At 40.1% G+C, this 24,896-nt stretch overlaps 1 protein-coding gene across 6 annotated transcripts in view; it reads right to left on the bottom strand.

Moving 5' to 3' along the window:
- The window catches only part of RIMS2 (regulating synaptic membrane exocytosis 2), a 464,483-nt gene that overhangs the window by 188,361 nt on the left and 251,226 nt on the right, over window positions 1–24,896 (bottom strand). For 5 of the 6 annotated variants that reach the window (XM_042462971.1, XM_042462968.1, XM_042462970.1 and 2 more), the window contains 3 exons: window positions 20,843–20,973; window positions 5,086–5,257; window positions 3,027–3,180 (listed from right to left, as the gene is read on the bottom strand). In XM_042462971.1, the coding sequence (XP_042318905.1) occupies window positions 3,027–3,180; window positions 5,086–5,257; window positions 20,843–20,973 (457 nt within the window). Of the gene's footprint in view, window positions 1–3,026; window positions 3,181–5,085; window positions 5,258–20,842; window positions 20,974–23,900; window positions 23,949–24,896 lie in introns of all 6 variants that reach the window. The other variant, XM_042462972.1, reaches the window with a different exon arrangement.

Here is a 24,896-nt window from a genome sequence, read left to right as displayed (position 1 = left end):
ATTTTATCCATCAGTTTCTTCTCTCTCTCTTTGTCTACTGAGAGTGTCTCTGTGCATTTTCCTTTTATTATGTCCCTGGCTCCAGATCATAGTTCTTCTGGTTCTCAGTCTATTATGCTTAGTAGCACAAATCTGTTTCTTAAATTGTCAATAAATTCCGATGAGATATTGTTTAGATCATATTTTGGTATGATTCCTGGTTTTGTTTTTGTCTTGAGTTTTACTTTTATTTTTGATATCAGTAGTTTGTGATCTGAGCCACAGTCAGCACCTGATATAAAACCTGAAATTATTTGTTCTTGCATGTGAAAATAAAATGTAAAAATTTACATCCCTAGGCCCTAGTAATTGAGGACCACACTCTAAGAGTTTTAGGATCTTTAAAAGCCATAGTACAACAATCCACACAATATTTATTCATTTATTTATTTATGTAATATCCTGCCTTTGTCCAAACAGAGGACTCAAGGCAACTTACAATAAAATGTATTGTGTGAGCTTTATTGGCCTATTATGCTAGAGGAACAAAGTCAAACATGTAATTTAATGTTTCTGTACATTAAGCCATGTTGTACTACAGCTGCACAGGTGGGCCCTTCAGTGCCTGACTCTACAACTGTGCTCTTTGAGTTTCAGGAATGGGCCCATACCAATCTGTTTTCTGATTCTGTTGTTAGAAAGCTGTTTTATGCTGTGGAAGTTATTTAATGCTGTGACTTCTGAATTACCTACGGAAACCAACACAACAGGAGGCTTACACAGTAACTAGTGAAAAATAGGAGAAAAAAACCAAAAAATAGGTATACTATATATTATAGTTAGTATTATTATTATTATTATTATTATTATACTTTATTTATATAGCACTGTAGATTTACACATCACTAAGTATGAATGTTAATGAGTAAAGGGATGCTACAAAAATTCTTAACCAATATATATATAATTGAACAATTCTAAATAAAGATGAAATGATGATGTAATTGATATAGGAGTATAACAAATGTAAATAAAGAGTTCAACCAAAAAACACTTTGCAAGGATATAAGGTGCTAAGATGACAAATTCTTCTGTTTACACCAGTCACCATGGCCACAAGGTGAGATCACTTGGTATCTTTGAGATATCTTGGATTATAAAGTCCACTTTTCCTGACTATGCACCATAGCTGGGGCATATGAGATTGTAATCCAAACCATTTGAAAATATTTGTAGGTTACTAGATTCTCAACCTCTGGTGTAGGACATGTCAGAACTACATACAGAGGCATTGACAGTATAAGTATTAACATTTAAATAATCATAGTGAAGGGACAGGTGTAATTTGCAAGTTATAATGGGACTATAGGAACCCTGCCAGATCACTCAAAGATGGAACTGCTTGAGAAGTTTACAAGCTGTACATGAAGGCCTCTTCTGTTTGACTCATGCATTTAGATTTTAGAAGTGTCCATTGATTAAATGGGTCTACTCTGATCAGACTACCAGTTGTGTTTAGGTCAAAGATTTCACCAAAATAGGATGATTAACCCTATACCATATAGGGTAAGACAATATATGGTTGTTTAATAGCTTTTTCAAGCAATATAGACCTTGTGTATACATATAACAAAATAGTTTTGATATGGTGTGGAATACTAAAATAAAATTTGGAAAACCATCCATATAAATAGAACCTATGTATTTATTCCATAATGCCAAAAATGGCATTATTTAGAAACTAAGTGGCAGTATTTTCAGGACATATAAAATGACTGTTAAGTGTCTTATTGGTAGTTGCCAACTTTATTTGTAGAGTCTGGACAACTGTAGGGTGGTCAGAATGCATCTCTAGTCTGCAGAATACTAACAAGAAGGTTGAGTGGTCACTTCCTCTATCCAACTCCCAGTCATCCTTGCACCAATGGGTAATGCAGAAAATTTTAGATTTTCATATCCAAGGGTTACCATACTTCATTGAAATATGGACAATTCCATTCATACATCAAATTTGCTTTGGATGCCCTTATAAGTGGAAGGGGGACATATTAACATTTTAAGAAAATAAACACAATGGCCTAAAACTAATAGTTAGTCTAATTAGTGTTGCATTGATTGATTTAATGGCAACATGTATGAAAGTACCATTGATTTAGTGGATCTACTCCTGCGGGGATTAATAATTGGATTTAAACCAGTATTACACAGTGATCAAGAAACCTGAACCAACAAATAGGATTCTGTAATACTGAAGACCAAGCACATTCTGAAAGTGAGAACAAACCCATTCTGTTTTTATGGGTTTCAGTAAACAGGATTAGACTATATTTCTGGTGGGATTTAGTAATATACTTTTATTAGTATTTTATATATCATTTTATTTTGGTTTGGTTTCAAGTTTCTAAACATTATAATGCATCCAAAGAGATACTGCTATAGATTAGTGAAAATTAAAAATTGGACAATACTGTACTTTAAATGAAATTTTAAAAGTTCAATATTTAACAAGTTAAAGGTCATATTTACAACTACACATATGTTTAAATGTTAAAAGTATAACAATACTGGAAGTATTTCAGTGGAGAAACTAAAAAGAAAAGAAAAAGAAAGGAAATAGAGGAATCTTAAATAAAACCAGGTTTCATTTACAAAAACTGCATGCTAGTATTATCATCAGTAATAGCTTAGCCAAGATAATCAAAGATCAGCACATTGTGATTTGCGGCATTCTATTTTCCTTCATATTTTTGTGTAGGGCAACTATTATTATGAACTGTTGTAAAGACTGTAAGATGCAGCAAATTAAAATGACTGCAGTTCAAAATTCATCCTTATCCATACATGATATCAGTGGATATGAAAAAGAAGCAAACAGAAGACAGAATTATACAACATTTCCAAAATACCTAATAAGTTGAGTTAAAATAGTAAAATTATCACTTAATAAATTATAGATACCAGCTTTTCTGAGTGTTTGCATCCAAAAGAAAACATTTCATTTTATTCCACACAAAATTAACACGCCATTAGTAAACTGAATAACCTACTTTGCAACCTTCGTGTGGGACTCTCTCCATGAAGTTGTCGGCGTGGCAAATATGGGGAAGGATGGGGAAGTGGCAATGAAGAGACATCATGCGTCTGAAGTTTGTACCAGTGAGGCTCATCATCTAGCAATGCTGTCTCTAATTCAATTAGAATCTAAAATGGGAATCAAATAGATGTATTAAAGTGCAAAAGATAATTTGTACTAAAAGTTGTAAACTATAAAGTATATCCTATGTTATATTCATATATTTCTAGCATTCAAAGTCAACTGGCTTCATAGCAAAAGCCTATTAGAAATCACTACAGGAACAATGCCTTATAATACTGACAGCTTGTTACAAAGAGTTAATGTAACCTATCCTCAGCTTCCACCAATTTAAGAATAAGATTACTGATGTTGCCCATGTGCACATTTTCCTGATTTAGAACACCATATTCTCCAGCTTATAATGTTCATTCAATTACAAATGGAGTGACATGTTCCCAAGAAATTGTCTGGCTCAGAAAGAAAACTGAGCTTAGAACTTCATGTTCTGAGAAAGAGAAAAAAGAACTGTTGATGCCAATAACTCCAGAGCTTTGCTTCTCCCACTCTCAATAACAGATGTTCTATTGTCTGTTTCTAAACTGCTCTTATGTTCCTCTCATCTCTCTATGCCTTGAGAAAACTTTCCATGCAAGTCAAAATTTTAACTTCCAAATTTTATGTGGCAGAAGGAAACGTTCTCCGCTGCCTCCCTCTCTTCTCTAGTGAGAGGTTGGGAATGCCTTCTGCTTGAATGTTTTTGAGTGGTTTGCTTTAAAATGTGAGCATACAATGTTTCCTTGAAATATTAATGTAAAGCTTCACTCCCAGACTTTGCGTTGTCTACCAAAATAGTTAACAACCATATGGTTCTCTTAATGAAGGCAAAATGACTTAATCTGGATCACTAAAATGTTTCTCTAAAAGGTTATAGTTTTAAAGAAGAGGGAACAGGAATTTATATTTTGGCACCTGGCATCTCCATATATTGAATTCTTGGTTTGAACAGAAAAAAAATGGATGACATGCATATGTATGACTATCATATGTCAGATTTAATTCACGTTTATCCATTATATTTTGCAACACACAATACTGGAGAATACCACTTGCTCCACAGGCATCAGTTTTTAAAATTATTTTTGTTAGTTATATTTATATCTCTCTTTTGTCCAGTGAGCTCAAGGAAGCATATATGATTCCTTCTCCCCTACTTTAGCTTCAATACAACAACCTTGTGAGAGAGGCCAGCCTTCTTAACCTTCTCTGTTTATAACTCCTGCTGGATTATTATTTCTATCGTATGTTTGTCCATCCCTACAAATACTACTATCTTGGTTGATACAGCCTTTGTGTTTTTAAAACACAACACCCTTGTTCAAATGCTCTCAGAATTTGCAAGCCCCCTGAAGCAACCAGAAGCTGCTCCAAAGCTGCCGAATGGAGCCTGAAGCTGTAAGCAAAAGGAGTGGATTTAATCCGCTCCTGTCAGTGGCCCATTTGGGATTGCAGCAATGGCCTGCTTTGGGAGTAGGCCATCCAGTCACCATGGTCCCAGAGCAATTGCGGCCAGAGCTGCTGGGGATTGCTCCTTCCGGAAGATCTGACTTGACCTTACGCCAAATTTAATATATAATTTGAACTGTTGTGTGTGTGTGAGAGAGAGAGAGAGAGGGAGGGGGGGGGGGGGGAGATAGAGAGATGTAAAGTGCAATTGTGTTTTCAATATTCAATTATAGTTGGCCTCATAGCACCCAGAAAGAAGTACACTGGCAGAAAAACCCTGTGCCTGTTCCAAATCCTGAATCCCTAAACTGGTGTACCTTTAAGTTAAGATTGCACAGTGGTCAAGTGGGATAAATTATGGAGAATCTATTATCAACACTTATGGATATTAGTTATGATGTGAAGTATAGTACCGAATGGAATATGTTTCTGAATGCCCTTTTAAACCAGTATTTTACTAACTCAGCTTTCTTAAATAGTGAGTTTAAAAATCAGTTCATTGTAAACAGTCAAATAACATGGAATACCTCTCCCAAAAATTCACTTTCTTCCTCACGAACTCGAGCTTGGTCCCAAAGAGTAATTTCCAACATTCGTTCTCTAAATTCCCTCCGATGAACTGGAGAATAAATGAATGTTTGGTTCCATTTTGGTTCCAAAGTTTTCTTTACTGTTTTCGTTCTTCTTTTGTTCTTATCACTGTAATTGAGATATATAAAGTAAAAATGTTGCTATTCTATTGAATATAGGTTGCATAAAAGAACAGTTATCTGGTTAGAGCTTGAATTCAGGAACATTTCTGTTTGTGTCTCTGCACATAAGCATAGTCTACAAAATAATATTCACAACTCACTTTCATACGTAAACATAAACCTTATACAGTGGTGCCTCGGGTTACGAAATTAATTCCCGCCTCTTTCTAAACCCGAAAAGCTTCTTAACCGAATTTCCATAGGCGCTAATGTGGTGAAAAAGCCGCGTTTTCGTTGCGAAAAGCCGAAAAAACACCAAAAATTTTTTCGTATCCCGAAAAAACATTCGTTAACCCGGAACAATGATTTCCTATGGGATTTTTTTCTTATCCCGAAAATTTCGTAACCGTTTATTTCGATCCCGAGGTACCACTGTATGCTAAATTTATCTACATCATCATGATTGAAATTATAATTTAGTATAACATACCAGTTCCAAACATCTCTTTAGGAATACCTAATGTCAAATTTTCTGAAGAGAATCTTGTGCTAACTGCAAACAGAATTCCATATTCAAAAATGACTGCCATATGGGCATGTGGGATGCTTTTTTAGAAACAAGTCTAGGTTACAAGAATCAGTTGTGCCGTCCTTTGGATTAATTCCTATGGTTATTCCATCGTAAGACGAAGAAAATATTTTCGCCCCCTAAGGAGTAATACAGATTTATTACTTGCTTCAGCTTTCAGGCCAAGATACTTACGGTACAACAAAATCCGCTAATTTTCATCAAGTTGCAAAAGGTATCTCCTTCAGTTTTTATTTCAAAGCTTTTTTTGTTACCATATCTTGATTATCAGTTCTTCATGTATGAGTCAGATCAACTTTTGGGGCCCAAAATTGTGTGATCTTCACTTACCCATGGATAAGTCAAAGGGCAGACTAAAGAGGCAAGCCTGGCTGGGAGGAGGGCTGCAGTAGCGATTGATCGCCTTCCTTGCCTTTTCAGTGGTTGTTCCCATTGGATGCATCCCAGCTGGGAAGAGGTTTCGGGGGATGATGTATCGAACCTTTGCAAAGTCGACACAGCTGTTTTGGGTCAATTTTTGCCTAAATTTTTTGACTTACAATGAGTATATTACAGTACCTAACTTTTGCAATACAGTAAAATTATTTTGCACCTTCACAATACTGGATATCTTATGCACATCAAGTGGAACGAGTACAATTACATTCATTTAAATTCAGGTTGAACACAACAAAGTGGAAAAATCAAGAGCTGTGCTAATGATCCTGCAAGGCACTGTAGAATAGCTGGTGGGTTTATAGCAGTGGGACCAGAGGAAATTAAAATGTAAAGGTAGAGAAAGTTATCACTCCATAACAGTGGCTATTGACTGAATTAAAGCAAGTTAGTGCTTAGAAAGTTACTTTAAAAGTAATCTGAACACTTCCAAAACCCAGGGAATAATAGTAATGGCCTCCTTTCGCCATTTAGTTCCTTTTAAAAATAATTAAAATTAGAATTACAAAACACAGTAATCACAAAGTAAAATCTTATAACTGAATGGAATCAGTTGGGGAAAGGAAAAAATGCAAACGTTGCTATACACATACAAATAAAATTTGAAATAAGCTGAACTTTAACCAAGGGGATCATGGTCTTTGCAGTTTTGAACTGGAAACCCATTTATTCATGATAAAAATGAGTAGTTTTAAAAACAGTGTTTATTGGCTGGAATTGCAAACAATTTGTTCAGATAATTTTCAGTGTCTTAAAGAGTTCCTAAGGAATGGACTTGCATATATTAAAATTATATAGCCTTCAATTGAAGACCTCTATTTCATAAGTCTCTCATGTCCAGTAACAAAATGGCAAGCAATTACATCCTTCCTGTGCATATTTCTATTCTTGTCAGCTGTCTGAAAAGAAAGGACGCATAACATTTCATAAGAATATTAAACTTGCTTATTTTGTTTATTGAAATTAACTATGGTATTAGTGAATCTAGATTCTTTGCCTTCTGTATGAAACTAACAATTATCTTTTACCCTTGTATACAAGGTCACTTGTTAGCCCTCTGGACAGGTGGAAACAATGTAATTAGATTTGCAATACGTACATATTTTAGTCATTTAAAATAAACTGCAATTCTATTGCACAGGTCATATTTACTGCCCACTCTCAATTTTTGTAAATCATATGCAGTAGTGATGTGTAATTAAGAATTACTTATCAGCTAATGATGCTTCCCAGATATTTTACTGAACTTCATGGACTCAGAAATCTGTGATTTGTGAAAATTTCTCTGCCAACTGTTTCCATAACAACGCCACTATTTCAGATCCATACCTGTAGTTCACAGACCTCAAAAAGAAATCCCATCAGACTACAGAAAGTCCTTAGCAGTTGTCACAAAAAACACAAGAAAAAACTGGAATTTGGTATTTTACTGTGATGTATTAATACATTGCACAGTTTTATTAAGGTGTAACACTTTTGTCCAGTATTCATAACCTGCATGTCTCATTGCATATGTAGATCTGGCCATATTATTAATTAATTCTTAATTAATTATCTCATTAACAACTTTATGTCCTGGTTAATGGTTATAATGGGACAGTAAGCATGTCTCAGACAACATTGTTTATGAGGGAGGAGAAGGCTGGGCCCATGTAACCATCAGGGCTAGCCTAAGACAGAGGCTCTCCCTCCCTACTGTCATCGTCGGCCTCGGGGTAGAGAGAAGGCTGGCCCATACCAATCATGGGCCGCCTGAAGAAAGAGGCTCCTCCCTCCCTAACTGTCATCGTTCGGCCTCTTGGGAGAGAGAAGGCTGGCCCAGTACCATCAGAGCCGCCTGAAGACAAGTCGTCCTCCCTCCCTAACTGTCATCTTTCGGCCCTGAGGGAGAGAGAAGGCTGACCCGTACCACAGGGGCTAGCCTGAAGAAAGAGGCTCCTCCCTCCCTAACTGTCATCTTTCGCGCCTCTGGGAGGGAAGGCTGACCCAGTACCATCAGGGGCCGGCCTGAAGAAAGAGGCTCCTCCCTCCTAAACTGTCATCGTCCGGCCTCTGAGGGAGATGGAGGCTGGCCCAGTCATCAGAGGCCGGCCTGAAGACAGAGGCTCCTCCCTCCCTAACTGTATCTTTCGGCCTTCTGAGGGAGAGAGAAGGCTGGCCCGTAACATCAGGGCTAGCCTGAAGAAAGAGGCTCCTCCCTCCCATACTGTCATCTTTCGCCTCTGAGGGAAGAGGAAGGCGGCCCAGTACCATCAGGGGCTGCCTGAAGAAAGAGGCTCCTCCCTCCCTAACTGTCATCTTTCGGCCTCGAGGGAGAGAGAAGGCTGGCCCAGTACCATCAGGGGCTAGCCTGAAGAAGAGGCTCCTCCCTCCCTAACTGTCATAGTTTCGGCCCTCTGGGGGGAGAGAGAAGGCTGAGCCCAGTACCATCAGGAGCCAGCCTAAAGAAAGAGGCGCCTCCATCTAACTGTCATTCTTTCGGCCTCTGAGGGAGAGAGAAGGCTGGCCCAGTACCATCAGGGCTAGCCCTGAAGAAAGAGCTCCTCCCTCCCTAACTGGCCACTTTCGGCCTTGAGGAGAGAGAAGGCTGGCCCATACCATCAGGGGCAAGCCTGAAGAAAGAGGCTCCTCTCCCTCCATAACTGTCATCGTTGGGCCTGAAGGGAGGAGAAAGGCGGGGCACAGTACCAGCAGGCCAGCCTGAAGAAGAGGCTCCTCCCTCCCTAACTGTCATCTTTCGGCCTCTGATGGGAGAGAAGGCTGGCCCATACCATCAGGGGCTAGCCGGAAGAAAGAGGCCCTCCCTCCCTAACTGTCATCTTTCGGCCTCGTGAGGAGAGAGAAGGCTGACCCAGTACCATCAGGGCCGCCTTGAAGAAAGAGGCCCTCCCTCCCAAATGTCATCGTCCGGCCTCTGAGGGAGAGAGAAGGCTGGCCCAGTACCATCAGAGGCCGGCCTGAAGACAGAGGCCCTCCCTCCCTAACTGTCATCTTTCGGCCTCTGAGGAGAAGAGAAAGCTGGCCCAGTACCATCAGGGGCTAGCCTGAAGAAAGAGGCTCCTCCCTCACTAACTGACTGTCATCTTCGGCCTCTGAGGGAGAAGAAGGCTGACCCCAGTACCATCAGGAGCAGCCTGAAGAAAGTCGGTACTCCCTCCCTTCATCTTTCGCCTCTGAGGGAGAGAGAGGCTGGCCCCAGTACCATCAGGGGCTACCCTGAAGAAGAGGCTCCTCCCCTCCCTAACTGTCATCTTTCGGCCTCCTGGAGGAGAGAGAAGGCTGGCCCAGTACCACAGGGCCGGCCTGAAAAAGAGGCCTCCCTCCCTCCTACTGTCACATCGCCGGCCTCTGAGGGAGAGAGAAGGCTGGCCCAGTACCACAGAGGCCGGCCTGAAGACAGAGGCTCCTCCCTCCTAACTGTCATCTTTCGGCCTCTGAGGGAGAGAGAAGGATGGCCCAGTACCATCAGGGGCTAGCCTGAAGAAAGGCTCCTCCTCCCTAACTGTCATCTTTCGGCCTCTGGAGGGAGAGAGAAGGCTGGCCCAGTACCATCAGGGGCTAGCCTGAAGAAAGAGGCTCCTCCCTCCATAACTGTCATCTTTCGGCCTCTGAGGGAGAGAGAAGGCTGCCCAGTACCATCAGGGGCTAGCCTGAAGAAAGGGCTCTCCCTCCCTCGTCATCGTTCGGCCTCTGAGGGAGAGGAGAAGGCTGGCCCAGTACCATCAGGAGCCAGCCTGAAGAAGAGGCTCCTCACTCCCTAACTGTCATCTTTCGGCCTCGAGGAGAAGAGAAGGCTGGCCCAGTACCACAGGGGGCTAGCCTGAAGAAAAGAGGCTCCTCCCTCCCTAACTGTCATCTTTCGGCCTCTGAGGGAGAAGAGAAGGCGGCCCAGTACCATCAGGGCTAGCCTGAAGAAAGAGGCTCCCCCTCCCTAACTGTCATCGTTCGGTCTGAGGGAGAGAGAAGGCTGGCCCAGTACCACAGGAGCCAGCCTGAAGAAAGAGGCTCCTCCCTCCCTAACTGTCATCTTTCGGCCTCGAGGGAGAGAGACTGGCCCAGTACCATCAGGGCTAGCCTGAAGAAAGAGGCTCCTCCCTCCCTAACGTCATCTTTCGGACTCTAGGAGAGAGAAGGCTGGACCCAGTACCATCAGGGGCCGGCCTGAAGAAAGAGGCTCCTCCCTCCTAACTGTCATCGTCCGGCCTCTGAGGAGAGAGAAGGCTGGCCCAGTACCATCAGAGGCCGGCTGAAGAAAGGCTCCTCCCTCCCAACTGTCATCTTTCGGCCTCTGAGGGAGAGAGAAGGCTGGCCCAGTACCATCAGGGCTAGCCTGAAGAAAGAGGCCTCCCTCCCTCCTAACTGTCATCTTTCGCGCCTCTGAGGGAGAGAGAAGGCTGACCCAGTACCATCAGGAGCCAGCCTGAAGAAAGAGGCTCCTCCCTCCCTGTCATCTTTCGGCCCTGAGGGAGAGAGAAGGCGGCGCCAGTACCATCAGGGGCAGCCTGAAGAAAGAGGGCTCCTCCCTCCCTAATGTCATCTTTCGGCCTCTGAGGGAGAGAGAAGCTGGCCCCAGTACCATCAGGAGCCAGCCTGAAGAAAGAGGCTCCTCCTCCCAACTGTCCACTTTCGGCCTCTGAGGGAGAGAGAGGCTGGCCCGTACCATCAGGGGCTAGCTGAAGAAAGAGGCTCCTCCCTCCCTAACTGTCATCGTTCGGCCTCTGAGGGAGAGAGAAGGCTGGCCCAGTCCATCAGGGGCAGCCTGAAGAAAGAGGCTCCTCCCTCCCTAACTGTCATCTTCGGCCTCTGAGGGAGAAGAAGGCTGGCCCAGTACCACAGGGGCTAGCCTGAAGAAAGGAGGCTCCCCTCCCTAACTGTCATCTTTCGGCCTCTGAGGAGAGAGAAGGCTGGCCCAAGTACCATCAGGGGCTAGCCTGAAGAAAGAGGCTCCTCCCTCCCTAACTGTCATCGGTCGGCTCTGAGGGAGAGAGAGGCTGGCCCAGTACCATCAGGAGCCAAAAGCCGAAGAAAGAGGCTCCTCCTCCCTAACTGTCTCTTCGGCCTCTGAGGGAGAGAGAAGGCTGGCCCAGTACCATCAGGGGCTAGCCTGAAGAAAGGGCTCCTCCCTCCCTAACTGTCATCTTTCGGCCTCTGGAGGAGAGAGAAGGCTGGCCCAGTACCATCAGGGGCCGGCCTGAAGAAAGAGGCTCCTCCCTCCTAACTGTCATCGTCCGGCCTCTGAGGGAGAGAGAAGGCTGGCCAGTACCATCAGGGCTGCCTGAAGACAGAGGCTCCTCCCTCCTCTAACTGTCATCTTTCGGCCTCTGAGGGAGGAGAGAAGGGCTGGCCAAGTACCATCAGGGGCTAGCCTGAAGAAGAGGCTCCTCCTCCCTAACTGTCATCTTTCGGCCTCTGAGGGAGAGAGAAGGCTGACCAGTACCAGAAGGAGCCGAGCCGGAAGAAAAGGGGCTCTCTCCCCCTCCATGTCATCTTTCGGCCTCTGGGGAGAGAGAAGGGCTGGCCCAGTAACCATCAGGGGCTAGCCTGAAAGAAAGAGGCTCCTCCCTCCCTAAACTGTCATCGTTAGGCCTCTGAGAGGAGAGAGAGGCTGGCCCCAGTACCATCAGGAGGCAGCCTGAAGAAAAGAGGCTCCTCCCTCCCTAAATGTCATCTTCGGCCTCTGAGGGAGAGAGAAGGCTGGCCCAGTACCATCATGAGCCGATGAAGAAGAGGCTCCTCCCTCCCTACCTGTCATCTTTCGGCCTCTTAGGGAGAGAGAAGGTGGCCCGTACCATCAGGGGCTAGCCTGAAGAAAGAGGCTCCTCCCTCCCTAACTGTCATCGTTCGCCTCTGAGGGAAGAGAGGCTGGCCATACCATCAGGGGCTAGCCTGAAGAAAAGAGCCTCCTCCCTCCCACCCCCCTAACTGTCCATCGTTCGGCCTCTGGAGGGAGAGAGAAGGCTGGCCCCAGGACCATCAGGGCTAGCCTGAAGAAAGAGGCTCCTCCCTCCCTAACTGTCTCGTTCGGCCTCTAGGGAGAAGAGAAGGCTGGCCCATACCATCAGGGGCTAGCCTGAAGAAAGAGGCTCCTCCCTCCCTAACTGCATCGTTAGGCCCTCTGAGGGAGAGAGAAGGCTGGCCCAGTTCCATCAGGGGCTAGCCTGAAGAAGAAGAGCCCTCCCTCCGGTCCATCTGCCTTGGTCCAGGCCTCAGAGGGAGAGAAGAATTGCTGGACCTGATTCCCTCCCCCCCTCACCATTCCCTTCTCCTTTTGTGTCATGTCTTTTAGATTTTAAGCCTGTGGGCAGGGAACTGTCTGTTATCCCCTCTATTGTAAACCGCTCGGATTCCCAGTGATTGGGCGGTATATAAATAAAACCTATTATTATTATTATTGTTGTTGTTGTTGTTTATGTATCAAAGCTACTCTAGTGAGTTGGGAGAAGTTGAGAATTACTTTGCCTTTTATGACTGCATTTAAAAGACCCATGTACACATGTAATGTAATGCAGCAAGCTCTTTTTCAAAAGCTTTATAAAACCACCAAGACTAGGAGATTTGTGTATTCAATACTTATTTATTTTTGGACTCTTTTAAAGCAGGTAAGATACATAATAGTGGAGATCTCCATGAGGTCACAGATGTCAATGACTACAACACCCAGAGAATAAGTATTGTCTCCACTAACTGTTTTGAATAAAGCAATTAAATCTGATAAGAAAATACAGACTGCCCTTGCCTTACATGGGGATCCGTTCCAGACCCCCCTCCCCCAGATAAGGCAAAAAGTGCATATGCTCAAGCCCCATTACATATAATGGTGTGTGTGCATACTGCGTAGCTGTACGCGTGTGCCACTAGCACACGCGCCATTCTCCCAACCTCCTGGCAGCTTCCGTGTAAGCTGGAAGCCGCCTATAATGATCCCGCGTATGGCACTGGCTCATTGTAAAAGGTGTGAAAAAGTCAACAATTTCAAACTAAAAAACTTTTGTTGAAGACTTAGGGGTGAAACTGGCAGATTCCAGCCGCCCCTTCTAAAGACGGACTGGGGCTGCTCCTTGTGGTCTCTTCCAACTCTATGATTTTATGATTCTATGGCGGGTTACACACCGCCATTAAAGTACGCGCAGAGCGCGTACTAGGGTTAGGGAGGTGCGGTGCTTCCGCATCTCCCTAACGCTAACACGTGCTCCGCGCGCCGCCATTTTTACATACAGGACGCTGTGCGTCCGCACGTGTTATGGCGGCTATGACGTCATGAGTGCTCCAGAGGCGCTTCGCGGCATTATAGCCACGCCATGAGAAGGAGCTCCATTTTGGAGCTCCTTTTTTCTGCGCGAGGGAGTCGCGCGGTTTGCACGCAGTGGCTCCCTCGCACAGCAAAGAGCAGCGCCGGCAGACCACCGTATTTCGTCTGTAAAGAGCCAGAGATTCCTTTTGTGGGAGGGGCAAAAAGCCAGCTTTCCCACCCCACCATAGCCAGAAGCCAGCTTCAAACACTCTGGCAGTGTGCAGCGTATAAACTGGAGTGGAAGCTGGGGCCCGTGTAAATGGCCAGGTAGCTTGGGAGCATGTGGCATGTAAACTCCACATTCTCACACTGTCCTGAAGGCAGCACAAAAGGGTCAGTCTGTTTTGCCCCTTAGTAATTTTTTATTTTTTATATATGGGGAGGATATCCTTTGGAAAGCAGGAATTGAACTAAATTTTGAAGGAATAATCTGTCAGGTTTTATGGTCAATCATGATTTCGAATATGACTATGATGGAACCAAAGACTTTGTAGGAAAAACTTGGCTTTCAGCTTGTGAAAAAGGCTAAATATTTGGAAATTTATGTTTCAAATAAAAATTCAAATTTATTCAGAAACAATTATGTTAAAATATGTAATGAAATTTTAAAAATGATTTGCATGAATGGAAAAATTAAATTTGTCATTATTGGGTAGCATATCTACAATTAAAATGAATGTTTCACCCAAAGTGATGTTTTGATTCACTCTATCTACAAAACTACTAAGTGATGTACCATTTAAACAGTGGCAGAAGGATTTGTTGTTCTTTGTTTGGCAAGAGATCTAGAGCAAGATATAAGATATTACAAGATGGGGGAAATATGGAGGTTTAGGTTTACCAGATTTGAGAGCTTATTATTTTGTATGTTGTTTGGAATGGTTGAAAGAGTGATTAATTTAACAAATGAAAGGTTGCTACATAGAGAGTTCAGTTTTGAATTTGGGGTTTCATCATTATTTCTGGTACAACAAAGCTAAAGCTGAGTCAAGTTTTAATAATCTCTATGTGAGACAAACATTAATATGGATTCTGAATAGATACAGATTTTGTTCAAAGATAGCTCTTTGCTGTTCACCCATGGAAATATTGTTGTTGTTTTTAAAGAAAGAACTATATATAAAGGTTATATACAAAAACTTGCTGATAAAAGAAAATAGTCAATTTAGATTGAAATGGAGAGAATTGGAGTTTGAAGGACATGTACTAAACTGGTTCGCTTATAGGCAATTGTTTGGAAGATTTAAAATAGTTTTTTTTAAAAAAACAATGGTTTAAAATAATTAAATCTGAGTTTAAAAGTCAATTATGTACAAATGATGAACATTTGATTGCTAAAATGTATAAACTGCTGTTAATGTTTGAAACAGCAGGAGAACAGATAAAAGTGAAATTGTTTGAAGTCTACTTTTATGATTTTAGGGGGGAAAGTTGTAAGTTGATTTACAGAAGGTATTTAACATCAAACAGGTTATCAAAAATGTTTTAAAATAGCTCAAATAAATGTTGGAAATGTATACATAGGAACTTTTTATTACATGTTTTGAAGCACAGAAATATTGGACTCAAATTCATTCAATGTTGGACATTTTCAAAGTTTAAAACCAGAGACCTTTTTGTGAGAAATGCTAAATGAGCAAACTGAGAAGAAATATGGAAGGATCCCAAACACTTCTAACAGGGCCAGAGCAGACAGATAGGAATGAGCATCCCAAGCCTGCTCCGGCCAAAAGTGGATTGAGACCACGCCAACCAGAGAGCACATTCCCAAAGTAGGCTATGGCCATAGGACCCAAGTCACATCACCAGGAGCTGGTTTACTCGGCTCCTTTTTACCCAGCTCTTTTTTGCTCCAATCCAAAGGACTGGAGCACCGCTTTGGGGTGGCTTCAGGCCACTTTGGAGGTGTGCGTCATTTTAATGCTTTGGAGAATTTATATATTTTTAAAATATTTTCAAACTGTGGATGCTTGAATTCATGGATATAAAAAATCCGTGGATATAGTGAGCTGACTGTATTTTTGTATTTTGCTTCTCTCTGACTCACTATATGCAACTATCCCATTCAAGCATGTGCATATAATGCTACCAACTTAAATAACACTTCCTGAATCTGATGACATGGGCTACAACCCATGGAAGCTTATGACAAAAAAAAATGTCCTTTCAATCATTTAAGATTCCACAAGACTTTGCTGTTTCTGCTGCATTAGAATAATATGGCTATCCCTAAGAATTATTACTTAGTCTGACTCTTTTTCTGTTAGTTGTGTTCCTCCAGAATCTGTCGTTTTTGTCAATGGTGTTAATAACTTTTATAAATGCCAAAGGTTTATTTATGAGAACTGGATCAGAATATACTGGACAAGTTTCTCCATAAAATTTGTTTAGTCAGAGCTTCACATCCTTACCTAATTAAATGCTTGAGCTGTTTAATCGCACTTTATCTCTAGCAGGTTATTTTTCCATATGAAAGAGATATATTTTTGCCTACTAAGTTTATTCCTCAGAGAGAAAGGGCTAAAAGAGACTGCTTTTCTGTCAGACAAAAACTAATTCAATAGAACAAGCTGCTTTTACTTTAAACTTGAAAGGAAACAGTAGGAGTAATTAAAAGAAAACCTCTGCGCTGCCTATCTTAAAAGAAAAGGCAATTCCTGTGAAAATTCTAAAAAAAGAAACATATTATAATTTCAAAGTACATGAATTTTGGTTCTTTCAGAATTATTTCATAGTGGAAGGAGAAGCAATGTTGGATATGTAGTCATCCCCATCTGTAATTATTCTCTCTTTCTTCTTCAACAGTTCTTCAAAGTACATGCAACTGGAAGGCAGCAAAATACTTTTTTCTCCAGGCTTTTAATAATCATTTGGCTCTGGTTATTTCAGACTTTTCTTCCTGTTCATCTGAATGCTCTTTAATACTATTACTGTTTCCAATAATTTTTCTAGTGCTACTGTTTCAAATTATTATTATTATTATTATTATTATTATTATTATTATTATTATGTTTTTACTTTTTTGTTATATAGTGCCCTTGGAATGCCAGTGTCATTGAACATACACACACACAACTAAAAACCCAGAAATATGAAAGCCTCATAGAAACACGTTTCAGCTTCTGTTTTCTGCTGCTCTGTATCTGCACATATATGTATATCCATATCAGTTGCAGTTGCTCAAAAAAGCCTGAAGAAAGGGAAATCAGTTGATATCCATTACTGGGGTAATTGCAGCCTTAAGTTTCTTCTTTTGAATGGAGGCCCTCAACTTAACTTACTTCTGGAAATGCTTAAACAAGGATCGAATGAGTTCCTCAGTCTCAGGTAGTGGGTTTGCACTGACCTACTGGACTGTTAAGCTATCAACAGTGATCTTTCTGCAATATCATTAGTTGCTGCAGAAATTACTACCATCTTTTAAAAAATCATAATTCTGCTTCAGGATTAATATACCTAATTTGATATATTTAAACTTTTCCAAATAAGTTTTGGACTTTTTTAGCATCTCAGCATGTCAACAGCTGAATGTCCTTTACGTATGAATTTCTGATACACTGGTTGATAGTATCGAAAGGCTATAAGGTCCAGCTGAAGCAACAGGGAAACATCCCACATAGGTCATCTACTGGGGCAACAAAACAACCTCTATCACATTATCATGCCTGAAGACAGATTTAAATAGAATATGCCAAAACCAAGAACCACTTTGGCCTTATGGAAGACAAAAAAGACAAAGGGGGGGGGTAGACTCATAAAGTAAAAATTAGCCTTCTCAGAGATTATGGCAAACAAGAATGCCACTTGCATGGCAAGTAGATGCACTACCATTTCTCTCCAGTATGATGAAGAACAATTGGTGAGCTTTACTTATTTGTTTATTTGGGTTCATCAACTAGTTAAAAATCCACCTAACAATTGCCCTATGCCAACAGGCAGAAAGTGTTCAAAGAGCCTGATTATCCTAAGAGGTAGTGGGATGCCTTATCCAAAGAGAAGCAGCTACAGGGAAGTTGATCCAGTCCAGGTCATGCATGGTCATGGATGATGAGGAGGGTGGTGGTGGACCACACCAGGTGACACCCTAAGGGGGGGGTTTACATCAGGCTGTGGCATTCACCTGCTTCCCTTTAAAATGCTTTAAGACATGGTGGGAGTGGGGTGAAGCTCAGTGGGAGGAGAAAGGAGAGGCCCCAGAATTTTTTAAAATTAAAATTTCAAATTTCAAAAACTTAATTTTAAAACAAAATTAAAATATTGCATTTTTTAAAAAAATATTCTTTTAAAATTTTCTTTAAAAACATCAAATTTTAACCAAATCTTCACTATGTATATGCAAATACATTTAGGATGTCCTTATGATATTGAAATTTGAAGGTATAATTTTAATTTTGCAAGTTGTTTATGCCACAACTATTAGCATTATATTCAGTGGTATATGGAAATTATGATTTATGAGGTCAATGGGGGGGGGGGCTGTTACACCATAAGTTACTGCACCAGATGACACCAAGCCTAGTGACGCCACTATTCATGGTTAATCCAAGAATATGCAGGGGGTGTAGGGACAAGTGCCCAAAATAGACAGGCAGAAAAAGCGGCTTCTGGCAACTTGAGGGGTGGGGCATGCACATGACCGGAAGCCATGAAGGCAGCATGTCAAGAGTGCTCCAACGTGGAAGAGCAGCCACAAAAAGAAGTGGTAAAAAGGCCCTCCTGCTGGTGGCATAATTGGAGACTGCGTTAGCAGCCTGGATCAGGACTGAGCCCATGCGGTCACTGCAGTCCCGTGCCAATCAGGGACCATTCAGCACTGGAGCAGCCGGAGACTACTCCAAGTTGCCGGTCTGCATGACCTCAAAGTCTCAGTGAGTTCAGAAGTTGTTACTTGAAGCCTGTAGTCCAGATAACCAAAGCCAAAATGGGGCAAGACAAGGAGTCATTAATCGTAGCCAGTCAAGATTTCCAGGAACACAAACATTGAGACCACTACTAGATACTAAACATTTGCAACCAATTCAATGACATAGCTGTGTTAGTCTGGAAAATCAGTATGCACAGGCAGCAAAAAGTACTACTGCCATAGTCTGAAAAGATATACTTAGATATAGTGGTTAATTTGAAGTTGTGTTTAGAAGCCTGGTAGGCACAATCTGAAATTGTTGGTTGGCAGTATACAGAATTTTTCAGTATTGAAATGACTGGGAGCACATATGACAAAAATTGTACAGTCTTTCTGTCAAGGGGCAAGTTTCATACCTCAAAAGGCAAGTTTCATACTGGAATCACTGAATTCAGGATAGCATTGGTAAGGTCTACCTCAATTCCCTGGAGGCTGTCTACACCAGGGATGGAGAGAGTGAGGCCTGCAGGTAGCATGTGGGCCAAGCCTTTTTTTGTAGTCCATAATCCTCCCAGGTCTCCTTTCACCCTGAATGAGCTCAAAAACCTGTGGCAAAACTCAGCAGTATACACCCCCACAGCACAGTTTGCTCCAACTGTGCCATAAATCAGTGCACCCTTTTCTTTAGGTGGGCAGGGGATGGCTCATCAATTGGGGAGGGGGGCTAGCAGCTGCAGATCCATTTCTTTTTCCCTTACAGACTTTTGCTCCATGTACACTTTGCTCCTTTTACCCAGAAAAAAACAACCTATTCTTATTTACTGGGGCCTTCCCCTTTTCATCCTGCACAGGACTACAGCTCAAGAGTATAAACATTATTTCTTTCCTTCTCTCCATCTATTTTTAAAAATTCTCTGCTGTTCTCCTTTCTTTTCCAACAAGCCAGCTTTCCTCTTTCTTCTTCTTTTAAAAATCAAAACAAAAACCAAACAAAACTGTGGCCTTGTAGTACTTGAGCAACCTGTAGCGCTCCCCACTTGGTATAGGCCATATAAAAGATTGTGATCTAACATACTGGTTGACAAGCAGAATGCTTGGGCAGGGAGAAGCATTGGTAATAATTATCAAGGTGAATAATCTTGGGACCAAGAATGGGGATAACAACCACATCAATGAACATAATCAAAATTATAATTAGAAGCATAATGGGCCAAAACTTTGAGTAACATTTTTGAAGTTTATATCTATAATCTCTCCCTCTGAATGTCATGTAAGATACTGAACCTTCTTAGTACTAGTGCTTCCATGCCAAGATGGGTGCAGGAGGCTTTTGCCTTTGGTACTGAGGATAATACCAATCAGGAAGAAGAAGAAAAAACACTTTAAAAAGGTCAGACAGTGAAAATGGATTGTCAAGATCTTCTTGGCATTCACTATCTGTACTAGATCTCTGAGCACATAATGCCTAGCTTTTTCCAATACTGAGAATTTACATGTCAGTAACGTACAAAGTGGCACAATCAATAATCTGTATATACATTTTGAATAATAATAATAATAATAATAATAATAATAATAATAATAATAATTAAGCATATACAAGAAAACAAATATTTACAGAGGATAATAAAAGTTCCAAAGATTGAGAAATGGAAAATAAGATGGGACTGTTCCAGAATATTGCTAACTCAGTGGCATAGAAAAAGGAAGCAATAGGAATGAATAAGCACCAACATGTGTAATAAAAGGGGATGGAATTCCCATGAAAACTGTCTGGCTCAGTTCTAAAAAGTTCTAAATAGTCTGTAGAGATGCAGCTAAATCCTATTATGTGTGAGTCAGAGAGATCACAAAAAAGAAACAGAGCTTTGTTCTGAAAGCTGCTGTTTCTCTGCTATTCATAAGAGAAACTATGACCTTGAAGAATCCAGTAATTTTTAATTCTTAGTATCCACAGGTAAATAATTTGAAGATTACAAATATGTGTGTGTGTGTGTATGCGCGCACGCGCGTGCGTTCATGATTGCTCCGTAGTCCTGTGAGGGTTGTCACAAGCACACAGCCAAAATTCCTTCTTTGTCAGAAAACAGCTCAAAACAAGGGTAATGTGAATATTAGAATGTGTAATGTTATTTATTTATTTCCTCCTGGTTAAAAGATTCAGAGAAGGCAATGACAATAATTCATTTCTCATTGCTTCTACAACTTCAATACTTCAATATTTAATACAATTTTGATACTATTTACAACTATATTCTGACACAATGTTCTGCTCATTCTTGCACTACTTCTTTCACACACACACACACACACACACACACCTGTTCTAGCAATACCTACTGGGTCATTATGAACAATATTAGTTATCAAACACTACTAATAGAACAATGGTATTAACTTCTGCTAAAATAGTCAAGACTTTCCTTCATCCTACCTTCTGTCAGGAAGAAAGTAAATTTTAACATAGGGATTTCTTGGCCTCCCATCTTCCCTTGAAGGAAGATCCTTTGCTCCCAATATTGTGACTATCAATTGATGACCAACCTTGTCATACCACAGTTTTATCTGTAATGAGAAAATATATATCAATCAGCCATTTCTTTCACAATACTGGTAATCTTTCAATAAATGTAGTTTTTAGGCTTTAGCCATGTGGCCCTTTTGCTACTGCAATGGAGATAAATTGTATCATTCTGATTTGTGATGCTAAGGTGCAAAATGGTAGGATATGATACAATAATTGTAATGAAATGAGCATTGTATGGACGATCTGTCTAAACACTATCCTTTTTACAGAGAAATACATTGGATTGTTTACTTCTGACGTGTTGTGTTGGATTTTCAGATTTCCTATTATGCTGCAGGCGAGGGATGGGCAACATCTGGCTCCTGGGCCACATGCAGCTCACACCAGCCTCCTGAACCTTCCCATTTGTTTGTTTTTTAAATGTATTTTTAGTTCAGGAAAAAAGAGTACCGTCACTCTTAGAAACCTCAAGGAGCAGCATTATTCCTTTAAAAAAGGAGCACCTCCCCATGCCCAAATTCTCCAAACTGTATTTTTAGAATAACAAAAGAGGATTATTGAACACTTCCAGTTTCAGTTCTGGAGGGTGCTACAGCCCATGGTGGGTTCTGTGGGGAAACTAGATACAGCCTCACTGAGGTTATTTACTCTGCTTTAAACAATGTGAGTTCATAAATAATAACTGCTCCCTATACTGAATATTATATGATAATGTAAAAAGCTATGAAATAAGGTTGTGGGCACTATATATCTATTCCCATTATTGTACCTGAACTATTGAAGTACCTGTACTTCAATTGACAAGTTCTGCATGCAAGTATATGGTTAGTATCTAACTGCTTCAACCTATTACTTAAAACAATATGGCAACCACTTGCATCATTTAACTTTGGTCCAAAACACACTGCAGAAATAAACCGGTTAGAGACCACTTTAACTGCCCTGGCTGAATGCTAGAGAATCTGGGGATTGTAGTTTATTGTGGCACTAGATGTCTCTGACAGAGATGGCTAAATGTCTCACAAAACTACAATTCCCAGAATTCCCTAGCATTGATCCAGGGCAGTTAAAAAAGTATCAAACTGCATTATTTCTGCAGTATGTTTTGGACCTTTTTATTTAAAGTTTTATGGTTAGTTCTTCTCTAAATATGTTATATCTTATAATTCATGCAGAGATCTAACAAATATTTTGTTATCTTAGCTTAACCATTATGATTCCCAACAATTCTCTATACAAAAAATAAGAGAGGAATTAGAAATTTAGACTATCATACAGTGGTGTGGTTTTCTATATATGCTACTAGTAAATAATGCAAGATTGAAGAGGAAATATCATTTGCTTTGTACAAACACCTGCTGTTTTTGATGGTAGCATGGGTGTGAATTGTTTCCCTACACTCGCTGGAAAAAGTGTCACATCATCAAGCGAAAACTCTCCACAACCATCTAGGGTAATCCTGGTTACTCTAATTTCCAACATGCAAGTATTGCTACAATAATTTTAAGTTGTTTTGATCCACTTGCAGTGCAATACAAGAGATATCTACTCAAATGCAAATTCTCATGCTTTCAATAGGATTAACCCTTCACACACTAAGTACTTATACAGTAGTATTGTATATTAAAACTGATTATATATGTGAACAAAAAAGGCATGTCTTGATTCACAACTGATAGTTTTCTTTTTACAGCACTCTGATTAACTGTAGTCTCAAGTCACTCTAATGATATTGGTACTAAATTAGCTAAAATCAAGGGCTTTTTTTCAGGTAAAAAAGGTTTTCAGATAGTTAATATATATCAAGAGCTTTAAGATCACTGCTTATTTTCCCATCTTTAAAATGTCCACAGGACATACATTTCTAAAACCTCTGCTATGTAATATTATCAACAACCCTTATTTTCATCCTGAAGTAATTTTTTTTTTCATTTTAGTGGCAAAATAAATGGTCAAAACATTATAAAATTTGATGCTAGCCAAACAAGCGAGGTCAATAGGCTATGCATATAGACTACCTGTATACTAGTTATTCTTTGTGACATATTTCATGAAGTTTTGTCTTATAGTAACAAGTGTTCTCATTTCCACATAGTAAGAAAAAAAACACCTTTATAACCTGAAATGTTCCACTTCAGATTTTCTTAAACCATAACACAGTATAAAAAGGATAAACATAAAGAGCATTTATACAAAAAACAACCATTTCCACAAATATATTATACAACAAAAGCAAGTAATGTTCTCCATACAAAAAATAAAAAAGGAAAGCATGCAGCAAAGCAAGATAAGCATTATGACATTCTTACAACCTACAGTTGGGTTAATCTACAGTACCTTAAAGGATTCCTAATGAAAAAAGGCAAACAACTTGTACCCAGATAAGACTGTAGAATGTAGTCGGTGCTAGGCATCATTTTTTTAAAAAAAAATGTGGTTTCAGAATTTGAACTAACTAACATAATCATAGGACAAATTTCTTAGACAAGGTACAAATTGATTTGCCCATCTTCTACTGAAGGAACTACTGTCATTTGGAAAATGCAAAAAAGGAAGTGTTAAGTAATGAAAATGAATTATTTAAAGAGACACCAACCTTGATATAATGAGTCCTAACATCAAAAACACAAGGTCCCCTATTACTAGTTCAGGGTATGCATTATGAGAAACATAAAGTAATTATCACTGTTGAAATCTGTTTTTGTTTAATTAGATACAGATAAAAAGCAATGCTAAAACTAGTTGTCTCTTTAAATTTTTAGTATTCTAATCTCCATGCAATAATTTTCAAGCTGATCACAAGACAATATGAATTTTGTTAATATGGTCTGAAGCAACATATTAAAAAAATTAAAATGGGAAAACGGATCAAAGTGTGACGTTTTCCTACTATGCATTTTCCAAGACAAACAAAAGAAGAGAAAAACACAACTTTTAGTTTCTGTCAGGCAGATGAAGCCTTTACCTGAACCCTAGGAACAAAAGGCGCTGTTCTTCTACTAAGGCTTTGGCTCTGGTAAGCAAAATTAAAGAAAAAGCAATAAAACAAAACCAAAAAGACAACACACTGGAAACTAAAAGACCAAAAGTAAAATAAGGACACACAACTTTCAACACTGCTATACACCGATAACATGTTTATCATTTTTTTTAAAAAATTGAAAGGCAGTGTATAAATTAAATCTGCATTATGCTCTTCTACCAATTGCACTTTCATCTAAATAAAAAATAACCTACCCATTTTCACATTATCAACGGCATCTGTTTAAAAAGTGCCCCAGCCTTATTCAGCATTGTTCAAAATTCAGCATCTGTCCGTTTCTCTACAGTATAAGAGCTAGTGATATATTTCTACATGTTTGTCAAAATAAAGGTCACCTGAGATGCAAGACACTAACGGTACATTTGTATACATGACTACAAAGAAATAATACTCATAATGGGTCTTACGTCCAGGTAATATGCATAGGATTGCATCTAAAGGCTGCAATTCTATACCCACTTGGCTGAGAATAAGCCCTATTAAATTCATTGGGATTTTCTTCCTCATAAACATGTAAAGAATTGCTCTGTAATATATATAATCATCAGATGAATGGCATAAAACATAATGAGAAATCACTTATTAATATTTATTATTAGTATTATTAGTATTATTATTATCTCTAAGGCAATGTATTTTATAATTTGCACAATCATTTTCAATATTAAATGACTCAATGGTAATATTCCTACAATTAAAATTTTTGCTGGGTGCACTAAGAAACTGATGCACTTATAAATTTATGGTATTCCAGTACAGGTATTCTATTACATAGCTGTAGATAGAGTCCAATCATGAAGCCTAGTAATGATGAGTTATAAAAACAGTGAATACATTCAAAGTGCCTTTTCCACTGAGTGAACAAAGACATCTGTAATGATAAAGTGATGGTTTCTAGGCAAGTTACAGACCCTATAA

The sequence above is a fragment of the Sceloporus undulatus genome, chromosome 4 (assembly GCF_019175285.1).
Source record: "Sceloporus undulatus isolate JIND9_A2432 ecotype Alabama chromosome 4, SceUnd_v1.1, whole genome shotgun sequence".
Classification (NCBI taxonomy): domain Eukaryota; kingdom Metazoa; phylum Chordata; class Lepidosauria; order Squamata; family Phrynosomatidae; genus Sceloporus; species Sceloporus undulatus.
This window is presented reverse-complemented; position numbering and strand designations above follow the sequence as displayed.